The sequence below is a fragment of the Electrona antarctica genome (genome assembly GCF_951216825.1).
Source record: "Electrona antarctica genome assembly, chromosome: 3".
Lineage (NCBI taxonomy): Eukaryota > Metazoa > Chordata > Actinopteri > Myctophiformes > Myctophidae > Electrona > Electrona antarctica.
In genome coordinates, this window is record NC_136808.1 from 26439593 (window position 1) to 26452383 (window position 12791).

Here is a 12791-nt window from a genome sequence, read left to right on the forward strand (position 1 = left end):
GCTGAGAGACAGTGTATTCAGTGTAAAGCACCAACCTCACTGAGAGACAGTGTATTCAGTGTAAAGCACCAACCTCACTGAGAGACAGTGTATTCAGTGTAAAGCACCAACCTCACTGAGAGACAGTGTATTCAGTGTAAAGCACCAACCTCACTGAGAGACAGTGTATTCAGTGTAAAGCACCAACCTCACTGAGAGACAGTGTATTCAGTGTAAAGCACCAACCTCACTGAGAGACAGTGTATTCAGTGTAAAGCACCAACCTCACTGAGAGACAGTGTATTCAGTGTAAAGCACCAACCTCACTGAGAGACAGTGTATTCAGTGTAATGCACCAACCTCACTGAGAGACAGTCTTCAAACTAATTGTGATTGTGAACAGGAGAAGAGATGTGAGCGCAGTCACACCTTGGAATTCTCCTCTGGTTTGGGAAGGAACGTTTGATCCCCTGGTCATAGATGCTGTCTACAAGAAGATGGACCCCAGAGTTGCAATTCTTGTGCTTGCAGTTGGCAAGTGGGTACACACACACACGCACCATGCAAATGCATAGACGCCGATTTGCACGACACACACACCTCTCAGTCATCATATTGCGCACCTGCTGTATGATATGACACACACCATCCATAAAAATACATATTAAACTGTTTTCTCTATCCTTCACATACATTCATCCTCACGTGACTTAACCCCTACAGTGTATATATCTCTCTCTCTCTCTATGTATATATATATATATATACACACACACACACACACACACACACACACACACACACACACACACACACACACACACACACACACACACACACACACACACACACACACACACACACACACACTGTTGTCTAGATTTGCTATTTCTGTCACACATTTTGCCATTTGTGTAATGTAGACAAAAGTAGGGGCTTTACTCTTAATTTTATAGCAAGACTACGCCATTCAAGGACATGAATGAATACCAGTAATTGTAAATTGGGTTCCCCACATAACAAGTTCGAAAGAAGGGCTTCAGACAAGTTCCCCCAAACACGAGGCATTTTATTAAATATTATATAAACAACTTTACAATGTTTATTATATTCCTTAAAAAGTATAAAAGCCAATTCAAAAGAAATAGCTCAATAAATAAAAGCAAATTATAAAACTTAAGCTAAACAAAACAGCAGTGGTGAAATAACTATAAGGGAGGGAGAACAACAACATTTAGTCACATTACACATACAAAAATGAACAATTGACAATAAATAGATTTATACCTTGGAGTGGTTGTGTTCTCTCACACCATCTCCCTCTCGGTACATGACTTGGACATATACAGTGCCTCAACAGTCAACCTGGGAGTAACAAACAATGGTTAATAAAATCCTAATTTAGTATTGTCAGGATAACAATCAAAACATCAATGAGCTGTTGTTACTCACCCAAGCATGGGAATGGAAAAACACAAAGAATGAGACCCAGTTCACAGACAGTCAAGACCAAGAAACCTATGTTTCTTCTTCTTCTTTTGATTTCCGGCAGGCTTGCAAACTAGTGCAATGCTGCCCTCCACAGTTCGGGAATATACTCGTTTATCTTAACGAAAACTAAAAGTAAAAAAGTTCCACCCAGTGATCCCATCCCCTCTTGACCATTAAGACCGTTCAGCGTTTCAGACACTCAGGCTTTGGGCCTGAGTTGCCGAGAATTCCTCCCTCAGCGCACTGTCCAGCTCTTCCCCCGTGACGTCCTCTATATTTAAGAATCTTTTTGCACCATTTTGATTCTCTCCGACTTCCTTTTTAATTCCACCGCGCAATTGATCACCATAGCTATAAAAGCTAGGAATCTTGTCTTGTCCATGTGTAGCTCATTTTTATGCCCGTTCCGCTTTTCCTCCTGTTCACTCCGTTCAGCCCCACACTGACTGTGCACCTCCTCATCCACTTTCCTTACAGCCTCTGCATATGACAGGCGCATTCCCCTCTCTGCTCTCACCCTGTGTACTTTCACCTCCTTGGTTGTCCTGGGGCACTGAGCTGAGCCTGCATGGTGTTCTCCTCCACAGTGTATGCACTTAGCGTGTTCCACTTCCTTGCAGTCTTCTTGGCACTCGTCTTTCCCACACCTCCCACACACTTTATCACCTCTGCAAACAGCCGCTACGTGCCCGTACTGTTGACAGCGAAAGCATCTCAACGGGGCTCTCACATAAGGCCTGACTCTATAGCTCATATGTTCAACATATAGCCGTTCTGGGATTTCCCCTTCAAATGTCAGGCACACTGACGTGCTGTCCTCCCGTTCCCCTTCCTTAAATCGTGTCAGCCTCCTTACTCCACAAACTCCTTCAGCTTCCGAAAATGACTCCAGACTCATTGACAGGGGCACGCCAGCAATCACTCCCCTCGCCCTCTGCTTCCCTCCTAGGAGAAAGACCCTCACTGGCCCCTTCCATTCCACTTTCAAGGCTTTCTCCGCCTGGACTCTGTTCAAACACTCTATAACCACCATTCCACTCCTGGTAACTCGCACAGATTTTACCATACCCAGACTTGCCTCTATGGCCTTTCCTACCTCTTGGGGGTTCTTAAACAGCCCATCGACTCTACTCGCCGCTGTCATCCCAACCACAAAACTCTCACTTCCTTCATCACTTTCTGATCCTGACACATCCCCTCCTCCTTTCTTTCGCTTCTTTCCGTTTCCATGCACTTTCCACTCCTCCACACCCTTTCTCTCACTGTCCGACTCTTCCTCGGACTCCATTTCAAGCAGTCCGCCGTCTGCGTTCCCACTCCTCTTTCCCGTTTTATCTGCCTTGTCAGCCTCCTGTCTCAGCTCTTCCTCCTTCCTCCTTCGGCCCTGTTCGTCGACCTCAATCACCCACGCCTCCCGTACACGACTCTTTTCTTCCTTCTTCCATTTCTCAGTCAACCTCCTTCCCTGCTCATCGGCTTCGATCTCCCATTGCTTCTTACTAGGCTTCGGCTTGGCTTTCTCTCGGCGGCCAGCCATCCCCGAAAAGTTTTTCGCACCTCGCACCGCTACTCCCTTCCGGGGTTAATTCTTCTTTGTCGAAACCTATGTTTGCTAGTCTGCAGGGCCTTTATATACTCCCACTGATTGGCCAGGAAGTGACAGTGCAGCCAGCCTACGGTGGCCCATGAGGCTCAACTCTGCCTGGCTACATACAGTATATAGCAACATATCGGCATCCGTCCAAAATGGGTTAAGCAGTTTCTGCTGAGTTTACAGTTGCTAGCATGCTGTAGCAGAGATACAGGAAACGTGTTAACTTGTAGTTTATACATTCCATGAGAAATGTTGTACTAAAAAAATGAGCTAATATATCCATGCTAATTACTTTACAAATGTTAGTCCATTCGTTTAAGTTTTATTTATTCTCGAAATTAAACTGAGTAATCAAACTCATTTTCAGTGTCGTCGAGTAATACAATCACATAGAAAAAAACATCACAATACATCAGAAGATCAGGAAAAGAAAAACAAAAGGTATATATGTGAATTACATATGTTTACAAATAAAAAACTAAAACTGAAACAAGCTAAAACAAATTTCAAAATGATCTAAAAACATATTGTGGGGGTCTGTATGCTCACCAAGGTTTTAAAACGATGCAAGGGTACCAATGTGGTCAATTTTAATCCAAGGGTCCTGGGTCTGATGGAGTTTAATGTATTTATTTACCGTATATATTTATTGCATCCTCAAAGGTACACCCGCTTCCTGAATCGTTTCCTGGAGACAGCAGAGGAGTACTTCTTTGTTGGCTATCATGTGACCTACTATGTGTTAACAGACCATGAGGACGAGGTTCCAAAGGTAGGCATTTGATTATAATAATAAATAATATAATAATGATATTAACTAACATGCTGCTCAAAGTAAGATGTAAGTTGAAATAATAGTTATTTAGAAAAAAAATAATTAAATATCATACGTACTTTTGCAAGAGTAAAAATTGAAATGTGGAGAACGATAAAGGAGAAAATCAATTGGAGAAAATAGCAAAATAAAATAAAAATGTGTAAAATAAAAAAGGCCATCCGCATTGTGATGTTCAGATATTGCATTGATTGTTAGCTTCCAGGAAGGACGGCTTCCATTTTTCAGATTTCAATGCAGATCAGTTGATTATTATATTGAAATGTCCTCAACCTGTTAGATAAAGCTAGCAGCTCGCAGAAAGATTACAACCATCAAGATCCCGGGAGCAAACCGCTGGCAGGAAGTGGTCCTGTCCAAAATGAAGTGGGCCACCATCTACATTGATCAACAGGTACATGTGGGGCTTTGCGGAGGGATGGTGTGGAGCAGTGCATGGGGTCCGGGATCCCCCAGGGGTTCCAGGGGAGGGGAGGGGGTCCCCAGCTAAATGAGTTAAAATAGCATCACGATCAGTTAACCACTTTAGGCCTACAGTATGTATTTTCAGTCCAAGGCCAAATACTGTAGATTAATTTGGGGCAGGGGTTTTCAAACCTTTTCATTTCAAGGCTAATTATTTATTTGGCATTTGAGCCACGGACCACCATTTCATGAGATTTTTCCTCTCAGACCCAAAACTAAAGAATATTTTGTGGTCGTTAGATAAGATTTTGTCTACAATTCCATGCTATGTTGGTACATTCTCTAATTGTGTAGACTTCTTGTAAATTAAGTAATGCAGATGTTTAACAATAATTTAACTCTGATTTGAGAGTTTGACAGCAATGTGGGAATGAGCAGAATGACGTTGGTATCTTTCACCGCCCTCATAATCTTATGCATGCAACCGCAAATAAGCCATGCCCATTTCCACCTGACGAGTTTTACACCATGTCACGCTTTCTTTTATTTTTGAGTGGTGCGGAGCTATGTGTGTGGGTGGGTGGCTGGCTGGGTGGCTGGGTGGGTGGGTGGGTGGCTGGGTGGCTGGCTGGCTGGGCACGAAAACAGCATGGTTGTTTTTCACCACCTGTGCGCAACATAACACACACACAAACACACATGCACATATTAACTGTATATATGGTGATTTCGGGTGTGCCAGTACAGTACAGTGACAGTACAGCACAGTACAGTAGAGGGTACAGTAGAGGGACCCCCACACAGTAACTCTGTCATTTCTCAACCATTTCGGACGCGGGACGGCTCGCTGGAGTCGGGCCGGCACCCTGGGTGTGTTCCTGGAGCTTCCTTAATCCAAATGTGGACAATGTAATCTCAACCGCTATCTCATCAAATTCTACTTCATTAAATCATTTCAAACATAAGTTTAGGACCCACTTAATTGACCAGATCACTTAATTATATTTCTTTGTATCATCTCTTCTTTTCTCTAATCATGTAGATAACCACGAATTCTAATCATGTTCTTGTTTTTTTTGTTTTGTTCTTGTTGTATATATACTGCAATCATGTTTTCTGGATATTCTATATCTCTTGTACAATGTTTCATTGTGATTTACATAGGTAGAGGCCTCGTATAAGCCCCTTGGGCTTTTTTGCCTCAGCCTAGCACTTTACCCTTCTTATATTTATATGTTCACTGTGTTGTTGTTTTTTTATACTGTGCTGAATAAATAAATACAAAAATTCAAAATACAATAAAAAATACACTAGTTTTGTTGCTGTGATTAGAGTTTGGACTGGTGGCCTGGGCCGTGGCTCAGCAGTCCAGGCACCTTGGCCGGTAGCCCGAGCCTGGCAGTGTGCCGCGGGCTCGACTCCCGATCCCGACGGCCTTTACTGCATGTCACTCCCCCATCTCTCTCCCCCATTTCCTGTCAGCCTACTGTCTGTCCCTCTATAACAAAATAAAATAAAAAATAAAGGCGAAAGCCGCAAAAAACAACAACATTTTTACTATTTTCAAAAACATTTTTGAATAGTTCAGCTAGCCAATCTACATTGACGTTGTGAGCTTGTAGACTGGCCATTTTAACTATTAAAAAATGTTTTGCAAAATAGTAAAAAAATAAGTTTAGGGATAAGGGGTTTAGCGGTGACGAAAATGGAGCCCTAAATGTCATCAAACATTGGTCCTTGGCTCAATTGCTGAATAAATAATGGGCCTTAATGTGAAAAGGGTTAAAACCACTGCTCTACAACATGGTCTGCATTTGATTCGATCATTCGTACATAGCCTATCATACGGAAATACCAGGCTGAATTTAAGCTCCAGTTATTTTCTCTCTTCTCTTAGATCCGCAACGAGTCAGACTACCTGTTCATGATGGATGTGGACAGTGTGTTCTACGCTCGCTTCGGGGCAGAGTCTCTGAGCCGCCTGACAGCTACTCTCCACCGTGGCTACTACATGGTTTACTTCTATCTTACATTCACGCCTATGTTTGATAAGGCTGTTCTACAGTTATAGGGCAAACTTTGTAACGTGAATCGAATTGTAGAAAAACTGACAAAACACTTATGCTCTGTATATCGAGAGATTTATGCAGCTTTATTGACCACATCTCCTGAAAGCTATACAGTGCATTCCCTGCTCCTTGTTGCAGACAAAGGAGAAGACTCCATCTTTGCAGTTCCTTACTTCCTTCATTTAAAATGCCATTGAGTGTGTGCGTGCGTGCGTGTGTGCGTGCGTGCGTGCGTGTGTGCGTGCGTGTACAGTATGTATGTATGTGCATTCTTCATGTGTGATCATTTCTGTTCTATTATCAGAGCACAGATAGAGATGGTTTTCCATATGAACGTCGTAGAGCATCCCAGGCCTTCATCCCAGCTGGTGAAGGTGACTACTACTACACCGCTGCAGTCTGGGGAGGCTACATTGAAGACATGTACAAACTGGTCAGGTACAAATGGCTTTCATCATCATTCTACACTAGTCTCCTTCATAATATAAATGTTTACTCCGTAGTACAGGGTTTCCAAAACACATGGGCTTCATGGCGCCCCATGTTTTTTTTTTACGGTTTGTGAGTGAATATAGGCTATTAATACAACAAATAAAATTACAATCAAATCAAAAACACACAGAGGTGTGGGTTCGAATCTATTGTGGTGCAACCGGCTTTGTCGGGCGTCTATATGTGAACACAATGGTCCCGTGGAAGAAGCTGGGCGGGAAGGGTGATATTGGTAATTGCTAGAGATGCTCAGATAATCATCCAGCGATCGATGATCGGTCATATCGGCCAATATTCACTGATCGTTAATCTGCATTTGTGATCAGCAATTTAGTTTCTGGAGAAACTGATCTTTTACACCATTTAAGTGGTATAAATGTCAATCAGATAACGGATCATATAACATCATTTTGCATTTTTGTGACAGGCCTAAACATTCTCCCCTTCCTCCCCACACACAGGAACAGTTTTGACATGGGTTTTGATTTTGACATATAATCATTTTGGAAATATTAAACATTAACGGTATCGGACCTATCGGTATCGGCCAATCATGAGAAAAGCAATCGGCGATCGGTATTCGTCCCAAAAAACCTGATCGGAGCATCCCTAGTAATTGCATGTAATATACGGGCTGGAGGCGGCACCTGTCAGTGGGGAGTGTTGGGCGGGAGGAGTAGGACGAAGGCTCTACGTCCTCCCGGTGGGGGCTCCTCACTGGCAGGTGAGCCAGTAGGACACAACAGTACGTCCTCCCGGTGGGGGCTCCTCACTGGCAGGTGAGCCAGTAGGACACAACAGTACATCATCCCGGTGGGGGCTCCTCACTGGGAGGTGAGTCAGTAGGATACAACAGTACGTCCTCCCGGTGGGGGCTCCTCACTGGCAGGTGACGTGAGTCAGTGTGTGGGGAGGAAACCAAAAACGACTAAATTGGGCAGAAAAAGCTATACTCTAAATAAATAAATAAATTCGGATACTAAAAAGACATTTCAAACACTTTCAAGATAATTTCATATATAAGAAAACCAAATAAACTCCATGAATTAATTCAATTTAAGTACAATTCAGGCATAAGAGGTTTACAGATGCTGTGATATGGATATCGTTGTCAGAAACTTTTTATCTCCATATTTCAACTTTTTACGTTTTCTTCGTGATTAATGTTAAGGTTCCCAAACTTGTTCATGTCAAGGATCCCCAAATTGACACTAATTATCCCGTGGACCCCCGTTTGAGAAGATATGCCAAGGACAATCATAAGAGAAGATTTTTACGGCTCTTGCAGTGATTCTTAAACAGTTTAATTTCAAGGATCCCCAGGTTTGACATGCATTAGTCTACGGAGCCCCATTTAATGGCAGTTCTATCTCTGAGACCCCCAATTTATAGTGTAAAATCAATGTTAATTTAACTCAGACCCAGAGTTACAGACCCATAAGGGTCCATTTGGTTCCTAACTATCATTTAGCTGGGGACCCCCTGTAACTCCCTCAAGGACCCCTAGGGGTCCCCGGACCCCACTTTGGGAACCACTGTTCTACTTTATCATCATACAAGAGTGTCCCACAAAAGTAGTGCAGCAAGGGACGATTTATGCACACCTGGGGGCCCAGGAAATAATTCCCCATGCATTTTTCCCATAGACATTTCAAAATAGTATTTATTTAGATCTGTAAGCCTCGTCGAACAAAGCCAACTCGGATCGTGACAAATCATGACAACATACACAATATTTGGGAGCCGAACAAATAATGGGAAAAATGCATGGGGAAATATTCCTGGGCCCGTCGTCATCATGAAAGCGCTGCGACGCTCTATAGTGACCCGTGTTTGGACCCCTCAGGTACTGCTTTGAAAAGTCCGAGATCGACACCAAGAACTACATCGAAGCTGCCTGGCAGGAAGAGAGCCATCTCAACAAGTAAAGCTGCACGCACGCACACACACACACGCACAGCGGGCGAGCATCGGCCGACACATCGCCCAGTTGAATTATTTTTGTATCTTTTCGGGTGATGTTCCTCCACCCACTTTAACCATCGTCTGTTCGCCTGCTTCTGGAAAATTCGTCTGGCTGTCGCCCGCTGTTAAAACGTACTGTGACAGTGCGTTTTAACAGCGGGCGACAGCCAGACGAATTTTCCGGAAGTGCATTATTTGTCTATGGGACCCGACGACTACCGATAGATATGAAAATAATTCATCTTTTGGGCGACATCGTCCGGCGATAGTGGGCGATTGGGCGATAGCCAATGAAATACAATGAAATAACTCCGTTGTTCTCCCGCTGTTAAAACACACTGTGAGAGAAATGGATCCAAATGGGCCCAGAGTTACCACCAATAATAATTTATTTTAAAACAACCTCATACTGTATGTCCAAAAACTGTGACTTTTCAGGATTCAAATTAAAATGGCAAAAGTAGCAGATCTACAAGCTCAGAACTCGTTGCTTCACGCCGTGTCTTGTGCTTGCGGATCTGCTACTTTTCGATGCATTTGTTTGACGCTGTATAGCATGATCAATTAAGGCGTTGCCGTTCATTTACGTAAAAGAAAAAAAACCCACAATAAGCAAATAAGAGGTAAATAAGCAGATAAGAGGTTTCTACCCGACAGCAATGCTATTTTATTAAAATTATAAGGAACATATGGAATAAGGAACCATAAAAACAAGAAGCATAAAACAAGTTCAACATGAACTGTCTCTGTCTGTCTGTCTGTCTGTCTGTCTGTCTGTCTGTCTGTCTGTCTGTCTGTCTGTCTGTCTGTCTGTCTGTCTGTCTGTCTGTCTGTCTGTCTGTCTGTCTGTCTGTCTGTCTGTCCGTCCATTCATTTAGGTACTTCTTGTACAACAAGCCCACCAAGGTTCTGTCTCCAGAGTACCTGTGGGCAGACTATGACCAGGTACCAGATAACATCAAGGTGGTTCGTATTTCCCAACTGGTGAAGAACTATGCTGAGGTGCGACCCAATGTATAATTGTCATTTTATTGATGCAGTATGTTGTGAATGAATGCCATCTTCACTATCAGTCATTTCCTTTGGCAAATGCTTTTATTTTGTCTCTGTATCTTTATTTTTTGTCTTTTTGAATGGTTGTCATCTGCCAATGAAAATGTCCTATTATTATGATATAGGCCCAGGGACGTGCACACATAGACATCAAAGGGGGGCTTCAGGCCTGCCCTTTTACCCGTCCGTCTCCTGAACTTTAACGCAACATTTTGCGTTGAACTAATTTGTTTAGAAATCCATGTCGTTGCACCGCATCTCCATGCTAAACAGTGCTGGGTTGCGCCGCGCAAATAGCTGGTCTACAAGCTCTCAACGCGTCACAGCGTGACGCGTTCAGAGCTTGTAGATCAGTTATTTTTGCTTCAAAAGTGCCCTCTTCCGGGATTTCAGCCCCTGCCTCTCTAACACTCTGCACGTCCCTGTATAGGCCTATACTGTATTAAAATGTAACTAATGGGACTAATGACATAAATGTATGCCAAAACGGTAATCATCATCATCATCATCATCATCATCATCATCATCATCATCATCATAACCTTTATTTCAATTCGGAGTACAATTGAGGGGCAGGCCCTCATTTTCAATGTAGCCGAATACAGAACACAAATCAACAATATACTGTACAAGTCAGCAATTTACAACAGAAATCTTAAATATACGAATCAGAAAACATATGATACCAAAACTAAATAACTATAAGAGATAGACAGATGAATGAATGAATCAAAAAAAGTATACTGTAAAATGCGTTGGTCAATGTTTCAGTAATTGCCATAAAAATTTTACAGTGTCGTTAAGTCACAAACAATGCTGTGACAACCTCCGAGTGGCTCTGCATAGTAAAATCACTCTTTATTTATATTTATATATTTATTTTGTTAACTTTTTTAATTTTATTTAATAATGCTCACATGGCTATAATGCTAAAGTGAAGAAGAGTCTCCAGCCCATTTCTATCTTTTTGCCATCTGGCATTTTTTGCAAGACGGAAACATTCGTTATTGAAATGCTTAATGGACACAGAGTGTGCCTGTGACAGTGTGACACCTCTTTGTCTTTGTGTTGTAAAATTGTACTCATATGGCACATGCCACCTCACCAAAATTAAAACCCTTTTTTCTCTGATTCATTTCTCAGATTATTATTATTTTTTATATATAACTCGATGTTACAATATTACAGTTTTGGGTGATTACAAAAAAAAGAAAATAATAATATTAATAAAAAGATCGAGGCTAAAATGAGCCCAGACGTTTTTAATTCCGCAGTCATTGAGTTCATGTTCATTTTGTGCCGAAGACACGGCTCCCCATCTTTTTTTAAAGTGCCATATCTCCCGTAAATGCTGGACTGCATTTATTTATAATCCTAGAATGAATGAATAAATTAATTAATGAGTGATTGTTCTATATAATAAGGTTGACTCAAGGTTGTGCTTTATTGTTACATCTTGTATACAGACATAACGTAAACAATGCAGCAGCATAGATAACATAACATCAACATCAAACTAATGCTAGAATGAATAAATACATTAATGAATGATTATTCTATATTTACTTATAATGCTGGAATGAATGAATGGTTGTTCTATATTTATTTTGAATGAATGAATGAATCAACGAACGTTCAATATTTATTTAAAACGCTAGGCTGATTTTCTGTTCCTGTTTTTAATGGCGATTAGATGATGACATTATTACCTTTGGCCACAAGGCGTCAGTAAGTGGTATGCTCAAAAGATAATCAGTGGATCAAATGATAATAAAACAACTTGGAAAATAGCCGATCTACAAGCTCACAACATTACAGATGTTTGATGTCACAATGGTTGTTAAAAGGATAACACAATACAGATGTTTGATGTTACAATATGGTTGTTAAAAGGTTAAACACAATACAGATACCTAGGCTCCATACTACATCTGGTTAGGATGCCTCTCGGGCGTCTCCCTAGGGAGGTCCTCGACGCACGTCCCACTGGGAGGAGACCCCGGGGCAGACCGAGGCGCAGTTGGAGGAAACACATCGACTCACTGCCACTGGCCTTGGAACGTCTCAAAATCCCCTAGGAGGAGGTCACTAATGTTGCTCTGGAGAGGGAAGTCTGGAGCACTCTGGTAGAGCTGTTGCCCCCGCGACCCGACTACGGATAAGCGGTTGAAGATGGATGGATGGATGGGGGTCAAGATCTCCTCACTGGTCGACAAAACACCTTGAAGACCCTAACAGGAGCCCTCGTACAAGGTTTCTTCCACTATGCATGCACCTTTTGGTACCACGTACAGCACCTCAAAGGCCCTTAAAACAAGGCTCCAGATGTCTTGGCCTCACTCCCCGAACCCACCTCACCCCTGCCCACTTTGACAAGCTGGAATGGCTTAGGGTTGACGACAGAGTACAGCATCTTGCAATGGGTCTGGTCCACAAGATTCGCTACACCACCAAGACACCCATGTACCTGTCTAGATACTTCCTTAATGTCAACGAAGTCCACACCCACAACACCAGAGGGAGTTCAACAAACCATGTGCAACCCAGATTCGGCACAAACAAAGGACTAAATTATTTTCGCTCCTATGCCACCAAAATGTGGAACGCCCACCAACAGCCATTAAGAATCCCTTGACTCCTTCAAAACCTGCAATTCGAAACTTCCCCCCCAAAAATCTGAATCCTTACTGTATGTTTCTTTTCCCTTTTTACCTCATTAAATGATTTCCTGTTTTTTATATAGAAGAGGTCTCAGGGATGCTTTCTGAGATAAATTGTGCAAAAGCCACAGGTCTGGAGGGTATATCTCCTCTCTTTTTAAGGCATGCAGCAGCACAGATAGCTCCTTATATCACTCACATCTTCAACCTATCAATTGAACGCAGGGTGTCTTCCCACAAGACCTAAA

The 12791-nt window shown here is 42.3% G+C and overlaps 1 protein-coding gene across 1 annotated transcript; it reads left to right on the forward strand.

Moving 5' to 3' along the window:
- The first annotated feature begins 441 nt into the window (after positions 1-441).
- Positions 442-10041, forward strand: LOC306920258 (globoside alpha-1,3-N-acetylgalactosaminyltransferase 1-like). The gene is made up of 7 exons (XM_079496957.1): positions 442-517; positions 3728-3836; positions 4180-4293; positions 6202-6318; positions 6678-6811; positions 8712-8789; positions 9709-10041. The coding sequence occupies exons 1-7, from the start codon at positions 477-479 to the stop codon at positions 9848-9850; spliced, it is 735 nt and encodes a 244-aa protein (XP_079353083.1). The 5' UTR covers positions 442-476; the 3' UTR covers positions 9851-10041.
- Positions 10042-12791: the final 2750 nt, after the last annotated feature.

Excerpts from the sequence above, each read along its gene's own strand:
- LOC306920258 (XM_079496957.1), top strand. The coding sequence starts at position 477 with ATGGACCCCAGAGTTGCAATTCTTGTGCTTGCAGTTGGCAA. Across the intron at positions 3,837-4,179 it reads ATGAGGACGAGGTTCCAAAG|ATAAAGCTAGCAGCTCGCAG; the intron begins GTAGGCATTTGA and ends TCAACCTGTTAG. Across the intron at positions 6,812-8,711 it reads GACATGTACAAACTGGTCAG|GTACTGCTTTGAAAAGTCCG; the intron begins GTACAAATGGCT and ends TGGACCCCTCAG.